This window comes from Desmodus rotundus, chromosome 1 (genome assembly GCF_022682495.2).
Source record: "Desmodus rotundus isolate HL8 chromosome 1, HLdesRot8A.1, whole genome shotgun sequence".
Taxonomy (NCBI): Eukaryota; Metazoa; Chordata; class Mammalia; order Chiroptera; family Phyllostomidae; genus Desmodus; species Desmodus rotundus.
Window position 1 is genome coordinate 184,392,135 of NC_071387.1, and position 17,554 is coordinate 184,409,688.

A 17,554-nucleotide genomic window follows, 5' to 3' on the forward strand; every position below is an offset into this window, starting at 1 on the left:
CCTCTTGGCTTGTAGTTCTAAAGTTCTCGTCCGTGATTTCGAACTTCCACACCCCTCCACAGCTTTCTAGATGATAGAAGTTTCCGAAGGCCGCCGATTCCAGAAAGTACTGTCTGGCGTTAAAGGAGTCTCAAGTGAAAAATAAGTCTCACTGAGCTTGCACTGCGCACGCGCGAGCTGTGAACCGCCCCCGAGCGGAAGGTGTGTTCTTCGTTCCGGAGTGAACGGCGGGTTGCGGGGAAGTAACCTCTGTTCTACTATGGCGTCCGTCGGGACTCTTGCCTTCGATGAGTATGGGCGCCCTTTCCTCATCATTAAGGATCAGGACCGCAAGACTCGTCTTATGGGATTGGAGGCTCTCAAGGTAACGGGACTGGGACCTACTGGCGCCGGGATGCGAAGAAACGGCGGAAACCCGTGGCTCTGCGCGTGCGCAAACGTAGCAGTGGTTCTGCCATGTGCTCTGGGTAAAAGCTTAGGGAATTTCTCTCGTGAACGGTTCCGCACCCCGCTCCTAGAGTTTGGGACAGGCCAGCCTGTAAGCCTTCAGTGGTTAGGGTGAGCCACAAGCGCCCTTCACAGTTGGATGGGGCAGTTTTTAAGTCACAAGCAGTGAACCCGCGTCTCGCTTGTTTCCCAGCCTGCAGCTTGACGGTTCAGTGTTTTTATCACTAAGATGCAGAGAAAGTATTCTCAAGTCACCAGGACGTTTAAGACTCTGATGCTTAATCTTCTGCTAGTGTATCTGTTAGCAGCCCTAAAAGAAATGAAGGTTCACTTTGTCACTTCCCAAAGGCTTAGTCATTTACAGAATATTTCATTTTGGGTATCTTTTGGGCTTGGCGTTTACTTGGATGCAGTGTTGTAAAAGTGTTCAGTGTACACCCTCAAGGAAGGAAATACAACCTTCCTTAACAATAGCAGTGAGAAATGGACTCCATTAACCAAACTACAAGGTAGTGTGTGACCAGAATCACCAGTAATCAGAGGGATGCAGATAAAAGTTAGAGGTGTCCTTCAGACATTTGATAGAGGTGGCTTTGGATCAGGAATAGAGTCATGTTTTGAATGAGATTGAGCCAGCCTGCTGGAAAAGGGAAACAGTAAAAGCAAAGACCTAGGAAAGAAATAGGAGGGCAGGTTGTAGAGGGAGAGCACATCCTGGTTTGGGTGGTGCAATCTACTTCAAGTTGTGCTCATTTCCAAAGATGGAAGCCCTTGAATGCCCCACAGTCCAGGTGCTGTCCTGTGGGAAGGAGGGGGCTTTGAGCAGAGTCTAAACGTCGGTAGCCCTGTGCCTTAGGAAGGAGAGTTTGGGCTGGATTGAAGGGAACAAGGAGGAGCCCGGGAGTCAAACACACCATTGTGGGAGTCCTGGTAAGGACTGGGCGTCTGAGCACAGACACTGACAGAAAGCACGGAGGAAGCACAGGAGGGCACTGGCTTTAGAGTTTGTTACAAAGGGAAGTGACCCACGAATTGGTATGTGTAGACTTTGCCACCAGGTCTGAGGTGTCCCTGTTCATTTCGTGTCTTGGGGTTTTACTCAGGAAACAGTGCAGGCCTTCCACAGACTGACTTAGAACAAGTTGCGCCACCTCTGAACCTCTTCTCAGGGGAGGTAATGCACCTCTGTCAGGCTGAGAATGAGTGTTCAGTGGGGTAACCTGAGGAGTGGCCACGCAGTATTTGATTCATGGTAGGTACTCGGGCCGCTTGTATTACATACTCAATTCCGTCTTCCTCTGAAAGGGACCAGCAGAGAAAGTAACACTCAACACAGGCCCCCGGTAAAACAGGACAGTAGAAGCTACTGGTTAGTTTTGCATTGGCCACTGTTAGCTGTGTGCATTATGTCATGATAACCCTCACACTCTGAAACAGATACTGTTTTACAGAATTGAAAACTTGGCCCAGAGCAGATAGGTAATTGCTTAAGGTCAGAGAGCTAGTGAAGAACAGGGCCATGATTGAAGACCACCTCTGCCTGACTCCAAAACCGGTGGTCCAGACCCGGAGTCTCAGCCTTGGCGCTTTTGACATTTGGGCCAGATTACTGTTTGTGGTGGGAGCTGTCTTGTGTGGGATGTTAAGCAGCATCTCTGGCCTCTCTCGACCCACTGCCAGTAATAGCTCCCTCCCCAGTTTTGACGACCAGAAATGTCTCCAGGCATTTCCAGATGCCTCCTGGGGGACAAAGCCCTGCATTAGGGACCACCTCCCTATGATTATTATCCTTCAAAAATTCCATTAGACAGCTATACCGGTCAAGTATACTTTCAGGATCACAGCATTTTCACAGATCTAATGAACTTTATGTCTTGTTACCTGTCAGACGGGGTGACCAGGGAAGGCCTCACAGAACATACGCCTTTGAACTGCTTTAAAACTTGGTCAGGGTTTTGGTGGGTAGCAAGAGGGCCTTTTGTGTGTCCATGGTCCAGGGGTCAGAGGATATGTTTGGGGAACAGACATAGACCGTCCTCACTGGAAGGAAACTAGGTCTCAGACTGTGGAGGACTTCGAAAAGCTGCAGCTTTTGGACTTTATTGAGACACTGGGCAGGGGGAGGGAGCCAGTAAGGTTCGGGGACTGGAGTGACAGAACAGTGGATGGCTTAGATGGGTGTTGGATGAATCTGAAGGAGAGGAGGTAAGATAAGAGACCCTGGATTTCTGTAGGGTCCTGTGGATCTGGGTTAGGTTTGACAGCAAGAACAGAAAGGAACCGAGACACGGAGCAAAAATGGATCTAATTACGTGTGGAAACAGGAACAGGTGGTTTCAAGCTTCTGTTTCTCTCAGTATTGATACCCTTGGCAGGTGACAGGCAAGGATGAGTTTTTGTGTACGGGTTATGTATTGGCTGGACCATTTGAGAGAAGAGTGTATTTCGGCGGTAAACCATGGTGTAAGCATTCACGGTGCTGTATGTTTACGGCTGGACTCTCACCTGAAGTTAGCATTGCAAGGTGGTCTTAAAATCAAACATCAGCCGTATGCTTTGAACTATTAAAATTATATGTAACATGAATATTCGCTTTTTCTATTTCATTTAGTCTCACATAATGGCAGCAAAGGCTGTAGCAAATACAATGAGAACATCACTTGGACCAAATGGTAAGAGACTAACATTCTGAGTTCTTTTAACAAAAGTTTTAAATCAGAGACTAGTCAATAAAACCAATTTACAGAAGAGGGTGTCCATTCCTCTTCTGTAGTAGGGTGCTGTCCTGCTCCGCTACTACATCCAGACTTTTGGTGTATTCCATACTCTAAACGTGGTTATGGTCATGACGTGTACAATTTTAGGTCAGATTTGTTTATTCCCACATAACATCGTTTCATTTCCAAATCACGTGTATATGTTACATGCCGTTGAGTCAGCTCTGACTCTTGGCGACCCTATGACGGAGTGATGTCCTCAATGTTCTGTCCTTACCTGCTCTGCTCAGCTCCTGTGGACTCGTGCCTGTGGCTTCTTTTATAGAATCAATCCATCTCATTTGGCTTCCTCTTTTCCCCTTTTTGCCTTCTGTTTACCCAGTATTATTGTCTTTTCCAAAGAAATCTGCCTTCTAGTGACATGCCCAAAATAGGACAGTGGCAACTTTGCCATTTTTGCCTCCAATGGTATATTTAAGGCTTAATGTCCGTTAGAACCCACTTACTCATCATCCTGGCTGCCCAAGGTATCTGTAGAGCTCTCCTCCAATGTCATAATTCAGATGATTTCAGTATTTTCCTGTCAGCCTTCTTCACTGTCCAGCTTCGCGTCCATACGGTAGTAACTGGAAATGCAGGCATTTAGCTGATCCTCACTGTGGTCTCTAATGACGCATCTTTGCTCTTAGGGATCTTTCCTAATTCTTCCATTGCTCCCCTTCTGAGTCTCAGACCTTGATTTCTTGGCCAAGTCTGCATTTGAATTGATGGCTGGGCCAAGGTAAGCAAACCCTTTAACAGCTTCAGCCTCTTCATTGTCTATGTTAAAGTTGTGCGTTTCTTCTGTAGTCGTGGTTTTTGTCTTGGTGGTCGGACGCAGCCCTGTTTCGGCTCTTCTTTCACTTTCATCAGAGGTCCTTTCAAGTCATTGGTATTTTCTGCCAGTGAAATGGTGACATGGATGTATTAATATTTTATCTATCGATTTTCACTCCTTCCTCTTAATCTAGCCCAGTCTGCGGGCAGAATAAACAAATTGGGAGATTAAATGCACTCTTGCCTGACACCTTGCTGATAGGAAACCATTCTGATTCCGTATTCTGTCCTGGCAGCAGCTTCCCGCTCACAGTGCAGGTTATGTGTCAGGATGGAGGGCTGAGGCGTGCCTGTTTCAGAGCAGGTCGTAGCTTTTCACGATTGATGCAGTCAAAGGCTTTTCTGTAGTCTGTAAAACAGAGTAACCTTCTGAAATTCTTCGGAGCACTCCAGGACCCAGCAAGTGCTTGCAGTTGAGTGTGGGATTAGAGCAATGGTCCTATATAGCTACCGCACTTCTTGGCATCTCCTTTCTTGGCGACCGGGAAGCGTATTGAATGTTTCCAGTCTGTAGGCCCTTGTCTTGCTTTCCATGTTGACCTCGTCTTGTTAGGGTTTTGACACATTATCTACCCCTGGTGATTAATTTCTTCCCAATGCTTTCAGGGCAGCTTTCACTTTGCTGTGTAGAGTTCTTCCTCACAGGGCTCTTCAGAAGCACCTGTCATTTTTTTCGCCTCTTCTGTGTGGATTTTCAGGGTACTGCTTCCACCTTGTCTTTATTTTCTCCTCACCAGATAATGTGCTTCGTCATTGGTCATGCAGCATTCCTAATCAAGATTTGAATTTCTCTCTTTTAGTTCTTGAATCTTCTGGTAGAGATCTCTTGTTTTTACTTTTTTGTTCTCTTCTATCTCCTTACGTTGACTGTTTTAATACTGTAATAGTTTTCTTTATTTCTGCATGATAGTCATTGAAAACCGCATTCAGGATTCTAACCCTGCTTTTGTCGCCTTTTGCCTCTCTCCTGTCTCAAACAATTTTCAGGGTTTTTTTCTGTCATCCATCTCAAGGGTTTTTTTTTTCCTTTTTTACTTCCAGCACTGTGTTTTCGCATTCTCTCCATAAAAATATTTCTTGCTTCAGTTCACAGTTCTGGCTCTCAGGCAGTTAAGTCTAACAGTGCAGATCTGTTCTTTATGTGGACTTGAATCCATCACGAATGTTACTTATACTGTATTTTGGCATTACAATCTCTCTTACTGCTTTTCTGCTTTGCCCCAGTGTTCAATATTAACAGTTTGTGGTCAGTACCGCAGTCTGCTTTGGTTTTGTTTTGGCAGAGAGAATACAGCTTCTCCATCTCCTGTTACTGATTACATAGCCTGTCATTTCTATGTTGACCATCTCTGATGTCCACGTGTACAGTTGCCTTTTCAATGTTCGAAGCATGAGCTTGTGGTGGACAAGTTGTTGGTTTTGCAGAAGTCCACGAGCCAATCTCTTGCTTCATTTCTGGCCCCTAGTCTGAATTGTTCAACATTTGATTCTGCTTTTATAAGGATGTCTTATTTTCGTGTGTGATCAGTTTCTTCTTGAATACTTGTATGAAAGTTTTCAATTTCATCTTTAGCCTCTGTAATTGGAGCATAGGCTTGAGTAGTTGTTATGTTCATAGGCTTTCCTAGAAGTCTGGTTGATATTATTCTGTCAGACCTTGCAAAGTAGCCCCTAACTGCCTATGCTACCTCTTGCCTAGTATTAAACCACTCTTTATTCTGGGCTTGTCATTTCCAAAGCAGAATGCTGCTGGAAATGTCCCATTCCAGTCGATTGTAGTTTGCCAACACCTAGCAGTGCAGTGGTGAGGTGTCCATTTCTTGCTTTACAATTTTGTTTACTTTGGTGAGTGCTTCCTGACGTTCCATGTTCCTGTTGTATCTGTTGTGCAGCATTGTAATTTCTTTTGCCTTTGTGCACATCAGCCAATAGGCTCCCTTTCAGCTTTAGTGTGTAGTTGCGTCATTAGCAACAGTGCTGTTGGTAATTGTTCTCTGCTCTTCCCCATTGAGTGTCTGAGGACTTTCCATCCTGGAAGTCTCATCTTTCACCACTGCCTTACATTTCATTTTGGAATGTCTCATTTTAGGGTTTTCAAGGTAAAACGAAAGACTTCTCTTTTTTTTAATGAGAAAATAAGAGCCAGGAGTACGCTGTTGCCCTCTGCTGCACAGTGTGTGGTCCACACCAGAGGTGCTGGGGTCCTTGGTTTTGTGACTTCCGAATGCCTATGAAATGTAAGCATCCCTGCAGGGTTACAAACCAGAGCTGTCCTCTAGTGATACTGCATTTACTGGTACTCGATAATTTTTCTGCCATTTCTTGTGTTTTAGCCATTTTTAGCCAATTTTAGATGGTAATGTTCTGTTTATGATAAATTCCTAGATAGGACCTGGGTTGAGACTTTTAGCACTTTTCTTTAGAGATTTTTGTATAGGCTACCTCTGCCCCTACCCCCTCCCAAAGCCATTCTAACCACTGTCTTTTTAGGGCTTGATAAAATGATGGTGGATAAGGATGGCGACGTGACCGTAACCAATGATGGTGCCACCATTTTGAGCATGATGGACGTTGACCATCAGATTGCCAAGCTGATGGTCGAACTGTCCAAATCACAGGACGATGAAATTGGAGACGGAACCACAGGAGTGGTTGGTAAGAAAGGGCAAAATGTCTTTTCTCGTTCAAGAGATGTTATTTAAAATCACAGGGCTAACATGCCTACCCAGAATCAAATTATGAGGCGACAGACAAGTCCAAGTTGAAGGACACCCTACAAAATAAGTAGCCCAGACCCTTCAAAGCTGTCAGTATCGTGAAAGAACAGGAGGGGGATTAGATTAAAGGAGCTAAAGAAAAATGACAACCAACTGTAATGCATAAAACTTTATCCAAACTAACAGTAATGCATAAAACCAGATGCCAAATTTTATTTTAAGCTGTGGGGGATGTGTGGAACATTTAGGGGGTTTGATTGTGTGTCCTTTGTCACAACATAGTAATATTTTCAGTGTTAAGTTTCCTGAGTGACGGGCACAATACATTGTGTTGATGTAGAAATGCCCTGGTTTCTGCAGCGGTTCTCCAACAAGAGCTGAACAGGAAAACCAGTGCATATACAGAGAAAACGTGTGACAAAATTTTATTAATAAGTAGTGTTCATTTTACTGTCTTCCATTTTTTCTGAGGTTCTGAAATGTTAAGAGGTTGAGGAAGGTTAAAGAATTGAATTGTTTACTATTTATCTGCAGATGGAATTTTAATTTATTTATTCAAAACTCATTTGGGCACCAAACACTGTTCTAGATGTGTTAGAGTGCAGCGGTATTACATAAAACATCTTTGTGGGACTGAGGGGGTGGGAGTAGGGAAATAAACAAACAATTTTTATCATGAGCGTGAATATCACAGAAATAGAAATCCCTGGCCCAGGAAACAATTTTTTTTTCCCTTGTAATGTTTTCACATTATATTCTTTAGTTACGTTCTTTACGTCACTGACAGTTGAACATCCATCTATAATGGGAGACCCCTTAGATCTTTTCCAGAACTGAAACAAGAGGTTCTCTTTTTAAAAATACCTAGATGGTCTCAGCATCTAAGATACCTCCAGCTTAATTGTGGAACCTTCAGGTTTCCGGGGCAGCATCTAATTTGTATTGATTGTACAAGTTTTAACGTTTTCCTGAACCAGTTGTGCGCTGTCTTGTCTGCAGTCCTGGCTGGCGCCTTGTTGGAAGAAGCCGAGCAGTTGCTGGACCGCGGCATTCACCCGATCAGGATCGCTGACGGCTACGAGCAAGCCGCCCGCATTGCTATCAGTCACCTGGACAAGATCAGCGATAGTGTCCTTGTTGACGTAAAGGACACTGAGCCCCTGATTCAGACGGCAAAAACCACGCTGGGCTCCAAAGTGTACGTTTTCAGTGTTATAGGTAGCATTTGTAGAGGTGGCAAAGTTTGTTTGCTTGTTCGTAAAGCGACAGGAAATGACCTCAGTGGTTTTGTATTGATTTGATGAGTTTCTGTTTCTGTTGTTATTTTGGTTTTGCTTTGTTTCTAATGTATGTGTAGACATAACATAAAGTAGAATATTGTAAATCACCTGCTTAGGATACTAACAATACCAAATATATTTTTTAATATTTTTAAAAGATTTTATTTATTTATTTTTAGAGAGAGGGTGAGGGAGGGAAAAAGAGAGAGAAACATCAATGTGTGGTTGCCTCTCACATGGCCCCCACGGGGGACCTGGCCCGAAACCCAGGCTTGTGCCCTGACTGGGAATTGAACTGATGACCCTTTGGTTCACAGCCCGTGCTCCCACTGAGCCACACCAGCCAGGGTGGATACCAACAACATTTTTAGTTTCCTGGTTATCTTCCTAAATGTTGAGATTTCAGACACCATTTCAAATACTAGATTTACCTTGTGGCTTTTCCAGGATCAAAAGTAAATTTATTGAGAAGTCTATTCAGATGTTTCAAAGCTTTCCAAAAGGTAACACCCCACACCTCTAACCATTGTTGTGTTGGAAATTTTTGCAGAGGTAAAACACACCGACTCTCACTTCTCAGTCAGTGCAATAACCTCTTTCAGATAATGGACTTTTCCTGAGTGATTTCTTATCTTTCCCATTCTGTTTTGGACTTTTAAAATATTAATAGTATTCTTAAAAAGTAGCAAAATCTTGGAACAGTCTTTGTTATTGCCATACTTCAGTAGTCTCTTGTGGACCTCCATGTGGAAGGAAGTACTAAATTTAGAGTTAATGAAAATAAAGATGTAAATTTTTCCCATCCAAGTTTCCAGTTCCTGTTGGGTTCTGGGTTAAGAACCCATGTCCTGGGCTATTTAAAGTCTGGGTTGTGGTGGCATTCCTTTCTGAGACTCTGAATGTTGTTAGTTTAATAAAATACTTTCCTGTTACACTATATTAATTTGTATTTGAGTTACCACATTACATTATGTGATCCACTTTGGTGCAGTAACAGTAAGTGAATGCGAACAGTGTGTTTTGTGTATTTCCTTCAGGGTTAACAGCTGTCACCGGCAAATGGCTGAGATTGCTGTGAACGCTGTCCTCACTGTGGCCGACATGCAACGCAGAGACGTTGACTTCGAGCTCATTAAAGTAGAAGGCAAAGTGGGCGGGAGGTTGGAGGACACTAAACTTATTAAGGGCGTGATTGTGGACAAGGATTTCAGTCACCCACAGATGCCAAAAGTAAGTTGTTGCCTTTCACAGCTTCAGGCTTTTTTAATCCTTAAAGCCACCAATTCAAATGTTTCTATTTTTCCCCATAGCAAGTAGAAGATGCTAAGATTGCAATTCTCACGTGTCCATTTGAACCACCGAAACCAAAGACAAAGCATAAGCTGGATGTGACCTCTGTGGAAGACTATAAAGCCCTTCAGAAGTACGAAAAGGAGAAGTTCGAAGAAATGATCCAGCAAGTGAGTCTTCCCATAACTCTTGGTGATATTCAAGCTTCTAAGGATGCAGTTGGGTAGCTGTAGGTAATACCTGTATGTGGTGCTAACCTGTACTATCTTGATATTTCATTGTGTGGCTATAAATAACATTAACAGGCTTGCTTCACTTCTAAATTATAAAAGGAGTAAAAATATTCACAATGAGAACAAATCAAATGGCACAGAAAAGCATAAGGAGAAAGGAAGTCTGATTTTGTCTCAAAATGATAATGTGTCTAGGGTGCCTAAAAGAATGGACTCAGTTACCTTGAGCTGTGCTTTTTATTTTACATACTTTCTTTCCTGAACACATCTACACTAGTAAGTTCAAGGTTCGGAAAATTTTAATATGGCTTACCACATATTTGAGACATCTAAATAGAACTCTTAGACAAAGAAGTGGAGTTCCTGGATACCTGGAATTACACCAGAATGCAATCATAGAAATCCCAGTTCTTTGCTCATACAAGTCAGAGTATTACGTTATAAATACCTTCCCTCTTCCCCCTCTGGCTGTTGCTGTTCTACGTGTGTGCTCTGTGGTGTAGCGGTTCTTCTTTGGCACACCGTCCTTGGGAATTTAAAACAGAACTCAAAGACACATGAACGTGGACATTATCATAGCAAGCAAACTAGAGGATAGTTTGGTATTTGTTTTTCGGAGGAGTATGAAGTCATTCATTCTTTCATGGTATATTTCTCTGTGCCTGCTTTGTATCAGGCACTGTTGTAGGCACGAGGTGCAGCAGTGAACAAAGTGGAGCTCTTGCTCTGTCACAGACACTGATCAGACAGGGCCTATAAAAGGTAACATGTGGACAGGGGCATGAGTGAAGTGAGAGCAGCGTATCTGAGTGAGGAGCTTTCCAGGCTATGGCGGGGTGGGGGTGGGCAGCATGGACAAAGTCCCTGAGGCAGCACTGTGGTTGGCACATGCAGAGAACGACAGGACTGAAGGCTTGGAGCATGCTAGCAGGAGTTTGTAAATAATGGTCCATAACCCGGGGTGGGGGCATGAAAATGCTGGCCAAGGTGCAGTGGAGGAAGAGCAGTAGGATCTGAGAGGCACCAAGGGAGGTAAGAATGAGAGGGAGTGACCCAAGAGAAACAAAGAAGGGCTCCTCTCCTGTTTTGAACATGTGGAAGAAAAAAACAGCCATTTGAGGAGGAGTGCAGGGGACAACCAGGGCCTGTTCCCAGCAATGATGTAATGGGAACATCGCAAGAAGGACTTTTCTGTTCATGGACTAAGTTCCAGTGAGTTGGGGAAGGATGGAAAGAGAGCCAGGTGTGGTAGATTGCCGGAGAGTCTTGGGTGAGAACAGAAGTGAATGGTGGCTGTGGGCTGTGGCACCGTTACAGCGGGTGATCCCCAAAAGGAGGGGTGGCTCTGAGCACTGCCGTATCGGGACCAGTCATGAGCCATTTGCAAGGGGTGGAAGAGGGCTGCTTCTTAGAGGCAGGGATCCCCGTTCTTGGTCTCTCAGTAAGCCTGTATCTGGGTGCACAGAGGCGAGGAAAGCAAGTTGCAGAGCAATGTGTGTGTCACACTTTTTGAGTGAAGCTGCTTCACAGGTGTTTGTGACAGCACAGAGCTGTTAACTTTGATTTCCTGGGAGCTAGCAGGGTACTTAGCTTTGGTGACTCTTGCTTTGATTCATGATAACAATTGAGTTCCATATGAATTACTGGTTTTCTTTCTTTCTTTTTTTTTTTTTTTTTTTAAGATTTTATTTATTTATTTTTGGAGAGGGGAAGGGAGGGAGAGAAACATCAATGTGTGGTTGCCTCTCACAGGTCCCCTAGTGGAGACCTGGCCTGCAACCCAGGCATGTGTCCTAACTGGGAATCGAACTAGCAACCCTTTGGTTCGCAGGCTGGCACTCAATCCACCGAGCCACACCAGCCAGGGATGGATTACTGATTTTTAAAGACTAGTTTAAAAATGAGGTGATTCCCATTGATACATGTTCCTTATTTACAATATGGAGCTGACAGAAAGTAGGCAGTTGTGTCTTTCCTTTCCTGTACTTCACTTCAATGCACCCACCTTACCATCTGTGCCTCTCACCTTTTTTCAAACATAGAGCACAAAGAATACTTACTTGTTCTTAACATGACTGTGGCATTTCTTTTCCCAGATTAAAGAAACTGGTGCTAACCTAGCTATTTGCCAGTGGGGCTTTGATGATGAAGCAAATCACTTACTTCTTCAGAACAATTTGCCTGCAGTTCGTTGGGTAGGAGGACCTGAAATCGAGGTAGGAAACTCCGTGGAAAGAGACTTCTGAACTTACCGGCGGAGCTTACAATGCATTCATGTATCTTGGGGCTGCTTTGATAGGACCTGTCTTAAATTACCACATTGTGCTAAGGCTTTATAGGTGAGAGGATGCTGGGCTGGGAGGTAGAAGTGCGAGAATCTCATTACTAGCAGTGCCGTTTCCAGTGTTCTGTAGCGTGTGCTTTCCTAATGCTATTTCACTTGGCCTCGACTTGGCTCTCAAAGGTGGTCTCACCCACTTTTGTGTCAGCCTCCTAGACACGGTCTAAACCTGGACATACGGCCTCGGTCCTCACTGCAGCCCCCTTTGCAGAGGGATGGCTGTGCAGGGCTCTGGTGCAGGGGCACAGTCAGGAGATGAGGTCCAGAACTACGGGGATGTGTGCAGGGTGTGAGTCAGGCAGCACCAGAGCCAGACCAGGACACTCAGCTCTTCAGAGCCTTGTTCTTTTAGCAAGACTTTGTGGGTTGAACTTGAATGGCCAAAGTGGGGCAGCAGTTCTAGTGAACAAGGTGGTTGGGTTCAGCTCATTTGTGATCCAGTTGTGAACATTCATTGTCCACCAACGGTGTCTTCCCTCTCTGCCGGACTCACCCCAATTAGTTGATTGCCATCGCGACCGGAGGGCGGATTGTCCCGCGATTCTCAGAGCTCACAGCTGAGAAGCTGGGCTTTGCTGGGCTTGTAAAAGAGATCTCTTTTGGGACAACTAAAGACAAGATGCTGGTCATCGAGCAGTGTAAGAACTCCAGAGCTGTAACCATTTTCATCAGGGGAGGAAATAAGATGGTGAGAATTCCGTTATTTTTCCTACATTTTTTCTATTTGTTGATACATGGTTTCGCTTTGCCCATAATATATTTTAACAGGGACACTTTAACCATAAGTAAAACAGGATCATTCTTCTCAAAGTAAGTGACGTATTATGATATAAAATCGCTGAAGACCATGTTTCATTGTCAGTTTTACAGGGCACATTTGCCTTTCTTCTGTCCCTTAGGTAAAAATAGGAAGCCTAGTAAATGACTCATTGTGAGGTTTTTCTTTGTCAGTTTTGTTTTGTTTGACCCTTTGCTTGGTCACGTGTTCTGGAATGAGTCACTGGCTGCCTGTTTCATGCTTTTTGACTATATTGTACGGAGAAGAGCTAAAGATAGAAACCATCTAATAAATATTATAACAAGCTCTTCATTTGTTTGAACCAAGCTGGTTTAAAAATGAGGGCGTTGGGAATATTTTTAGCAAGCACTTTGATTAAACCAGAGGTGCCATGTATCTGGCTCTAAAATGAGTAAGTCGTGAGCACATTAATTTAGGCAGAACTGTCTCCTAGATCATCGAGGAAGCAAAGCGGTCCCTTCACGATGCCTTGTGCGTCATCCGGAACCTCATCCGTGATAACCGTGTGGTGTACGGCGGAGGCGCTGCTGAGATCTCTTGTGCTTTGTCAGTTAGCCAGGCTGCAGATAAGGTAAAATGCATGTGGGACTCACAGAGGGCTAAGGCGGTCTGGACTGTATGTGAGGCAGCGGTGCTGCAGACAAACCAGGTACTGGACTCAAAGTGAACGAAAGCATCAGGAGTTCAGCAGGTGTTCGATGTGGGTCCATTCTCACGCCCATGGAATCAAATTCCTTTGCCTGTAAATTGATTTCTCAGCTTCATTCAGTCATTCCAGCCTTCACAATTATTATTTTGTGTAAATCTCTACACTTACTGTTATTTGAAATTCAGAATTAAGTAATTATTTCAATAGAAACAAATCATGCAAGGCCGGTTCTCAGACTTCTCCCTTACATGCACCTTCCCCGTCCTTACTCTGCAGTGACATTTTAATCTAGTGGATTAAAAGTAATCCACATAGCCTTCACAAGTGCTCAGAATTAATTCTTCACAAGTTTTGGGGGTTGTTGACTTTTTTCTCCAAAGTATGTGGTTGATAATCATGTTTCTAAATTGCTCCTGGGGGTTTGCCAAGCACACTTACCCTAGCCCTGTGCCCTGCAGTGCCCGACCTTGGAGCAGTACGCCATGCGAGCATTCGCTGACGCCCTGGAGGTCATCCCCATGGCCCTTGCTGAGAACAGTGGCATGAATCCCATCCAGACGATGACCGAGGTCCGAGCCAGACAAGTGAAGGAGATGAACCCTGCTCTTGGGATCGACTGCTTGCACAAGGGTACAAACGGTGAGGAGCTGTTGGAGCTGCGGGGCGTGGGATACTGTGGTTTGACTTTAATTGAGCAGTTACACCCTGCATGGCTGTGTAGTATGTTATGCTTACTGTGAGGTGACTGTCTTTTTAAACACTAAACACACTTGAGATACTCAGGTCCTGAATTTCAGATATTTGATTTGATTGCACCTGCAGTGTGGTGTTTATACCAAAGATGGCTTCCATTTTCATCTCTGGTCTTAGAAAGTAATTCTTGTCTTGGTTTTTTTACACAGGTGTTCAAAGTGCTTTGGTTCTGGGTCTCATGAAAGAGCCCTAAAACTGACTTTTAGTTCACAGTTTATTCTGTGTTTATGCCCAATAAATTATGGAGTGTTTTATAAATGTGATGTACTGTAATCTCTGTGGCCATGGGAATAGTTCACCTGCTGAAAGGTAGTACAGCATTAGCTTGTCGAAACACCATGTTCCAGCTGGTCTAGAACACCATATCTGGTGCAGTCGGTCGTGGCCACAGAAGCACCTTTTTTTTTTTTTTTTTTTTTTTACTTAGAAGTACGGTATGTTCTGTCCTCTGTGTCAAAGTCCAAGGATGTTTTAACAGCAGATGTTTAAATTTTAAATTTTCCGGTTTAAATTTTAATGCCTGATTGTGCTTAAATGTACCATTTTTAGGTCTGTCTTGGAATTATCTTGCACTTGAGGTACAGTCAGATTTTGTTTATTTCAGGTTTACTAAATTACATGGTATTAGACACTTTGTGAGGAGAGGTTCCCCCACGCCCATCCCCCCAGCTTCCTGGTAATAACCATGTTCAAATTCCAGAACATCCTTGGGAGTAATGAAATTTATTCCTCTGAGAATTTAACTGGCTTCCAAATTTGTGATTCCTAAGTTTTCAGTATGATTCCATTAGTCAAAACAAGTTTTCAATCTTAAATGTATGCTGTTTTAGAATAATCAATTTATTTGTATTTTTCAGATATGAAGCAACAACATGTCATAGAAACCTTGATTGGCAAAAAGCAACAGATCTCTCTAGCAACACAGATGGTTAGAATGATTTTGAAGATTGATGATATCCGCAAGCCTGGAGAGTCTGAAGAATAAAGAAGAGATTCAGAATAAAATGTGGTAGTAAGATCCACTACTGTGATTAAATAAAAGGGTGTCGTATGATGCATCTATGGTTATTTATTATTATGTTCTTTTTCAGACACTGTAGATGCTGTAATGAAAATAGTTGTTTGGTAACCATAGTTTCACTTGTTCCAAGACATGTAATTGTAGGGATGCTGCCTCACAAGTATTTGTTATATTAAAAGGATCTCTCTTAAAACCACTTTTATCTTTTGCTCTTTAATAAGCATTCACTATAATCAAATGCTGCCTTCATTTGAGAAGTTTGTTGTTTTTAAAAAGCTCTAGGAACTATTTTAACAGCTTAACCGTTGATTTTGTTCTTGGGATTGATTTTAACATCGAGATGAGGATGGGCTTGATCCTACTAAGTACATTTACATGCGCCTATCTAATGGGTGGATCTTCTGAATAGAGACCTGTCGTAGGTGAGAGTTTCTGTCACCTAATTATGGTGTGTCTTAAGTGCCATTAGGTTACAGTTATACCAACATAACCTTGGACATTATCACAGTGCTGCTAAGACTGGCATTGAAAGTTTAATCTTACAGTCCCTCCTGGTCCCACCCTGAGCGCAAGCCAGCTTGTGTGTTGGGAAGGCCCAGACTCCTACAGCACCCACAGATGCTTAGAAGGATAAGTCAGAACCAATTGAGGCTTTCTTATCAGAGGGACAGAACTAGTGGAGGTTAGAGTGAATTCTAGGAAATAAGGGAGAAATAGAGTGCAAGGAAATGTCGTGGAGTTGCCATGTGTGAGTAAACTGCTACTGAATGAATTTTATAGTAAAATAACACTGACCAACAGTGGCTGCTATTACCACAGGCTAGGTCTCGTTTTGAAGAGTTTACTAAAGTTGTCTCTGTTACCCTATGAAGGAGATACATTTCTTCTCATTCACATCCTATCAGTGAGATTGGATCATTTGCCGGACAATGTCATGGCTGGTAAGTTGCAGAGCCAGGTCAAACCCTGCCAGTCTGACTCCACCTAGCTCCACTCACCCCCTGTAATGTCTTGCTTGTGTATGGTTCTCTAGATTGTCTACAAGAATGCTGCTTACAGAGAATCATGGTGATAAAAGTTAACTTACGTGTCACCAGGGGTAGAGGATTGGCTTGTAAGGCATGTCCGATTTCCTAAAACTAGGAAATGGTGATTCTTCCTGACCAAAGTGTCAGGGTTACCTCCTGCGAACCTGGATGCAGACCAGGCTTTAACTCCTGGGTGGTTGTGCTTTCTCTACATGAGTGTAGTGTTGTTTTGCTAAACAAGCATACTGAGGATTTGGGAATAAGTGCTAGTATCAGTCTTCCTAATTTTAGAATGTTTATAGAACTAGACAATTGAGTATGGGAAGCTTAAAACCTATTAAACATACAAACTAGTGTGTATTTCATCATATAATGGACGGTAAAGTCACATTACTATAATATGTGCTAATATGTCCACAGTGCTGCATCAGGATGCACCTGTTCCAACAGCAGGATCTTGACAGAGACCTTAGATCATTCATGTGGTAGGGTGAGTTGATTTACGAGAACTGATGCCAGCCGGCAGAAAAGGTAGAACAGCTGGCTTTGGACCACAGCCTCTTGCCTGAAGGAGTTTGTGCTTGCGTGAGAAGAGCCACTAAGCCAATACGGGAAACCATATAGAGATGTTGCATAACTATTGATCTTATTTCAGGAAAAACACCTCTTCAAGGCAGCATTACTTTATCTTCAGATTCCAAACCACTTGTCAAGCGTCGCCCCCCCCTTTAAGTTAGATTCCCCCTCTCAGGTTAGATCCCCGCTCTCATCTGGTGTGTGGCAAGAGCAACTAAAGGCGTGTGAGCCTGAGGTCAGATTCTCTCAGGACCCACCCTTTTCCTGTGGGTTCCCAATGCCTGCGCTGGCTGGATTTGTTTCAGGTTTAAGTAAGAGCCTGGTCATTGTAAACAAAAGTGCAAATGTGTCTGGAAGGGCCAAGCTAGTCTGTTACATATACCTGAATTCCTTTCATCTTCTTGCCTTGCTCTGTTCTTATGAAATAGCTCCACTAAGGGGTTGGGAGTTTGGGGGTGGGAATGGCAGTAATTAAACAATTAATCATTAGATTGTAAGCACGGAGAAGTGTTTCTCCATCTTAGGTGATCTTGCAGGCAGCCTTGCAAGATGGGGGTCACCTAAGTCACCAGAAAAGGAGACGTCAGAGGCAACTGGCTGCTTAGAAAATGGCCGGTATAGTGAGGCTGTCTCTTCAGTAGAACAGCTGTCTTAGCTCAGGCTCCTGTGACAAGTACGGCACAGACTGAGTGACTTAACCATTAGACATCTCTCACAGTTCTGGAGGCTGGATGTCCAACACCAAGGAGCTGGCTGATCTGATGTGTGGCGAGGGCCCACTTACCGGCTTAGCCAGCCATCTACCTACGTGCAGTATCCTCGCATGG

General features: G+C 43.7%; 1 protein-coding gene across 1 annotated transcript; it reads left to right on the forward strand.

Annotated features, from left to right (window-relative positions):
- The first annotated feature begins 95 nt into the window (after positions 1 to 95).
- On the forward strand, positions 96 to 15,319 carry CCT5 (chaperonin containing TCP1 subunit 5). The gene is made up of 11 exons (XM_024578538.3): positions 96 to 364; positions 3,059 to 3,119; positions 6,531 to 6,695; positions 7,757 to 7,955; positions 9,075 to 9,267; positions 9,348 to 9,497; positions 11,657 to 11,776; positions 12,404 to 12,589; positions 13,134 to 13,271; positions 13,808 to 13,988; positions 14,960 to 15,319. Exons 1-11 carry the CDS (start codon positions 260 to 262, stop codon positions 15,085 to 15,087), a joined length of 1,626 nt encoding a protein of 541 aa, XP_024434306.1. The 5' UTR covers positions 96 to 259; the 3' UTR covers positions 15,088 to 15,319.
- The last annotated feature ends 2,235 nt before the right edge of the window (positions 15,320 to 17,554 follow it).

Coding starts and splice junctions, on each gene's coding strand:
- CCT5 (XM_024578538.3), top strand. CDS start 260: ATGGCGTCCGTCGGGACTCTTGCCTTCGATGAGTATGGGCGCCCTTTC. Junction 365..3,058: donor TGGGATTGGAGGCTCTCAAG/GTAACGGGACTG, acceptor TATTTCATTTAG/TCTCACATAATGGCAGCAAA. Junction 11,777..12,403: donor TAGGAGGACCTGAAATCGAG/GTAGGAAACTCC, acceptor CACCCCAATTAG/TTGATTGCCATCGCGACCGG.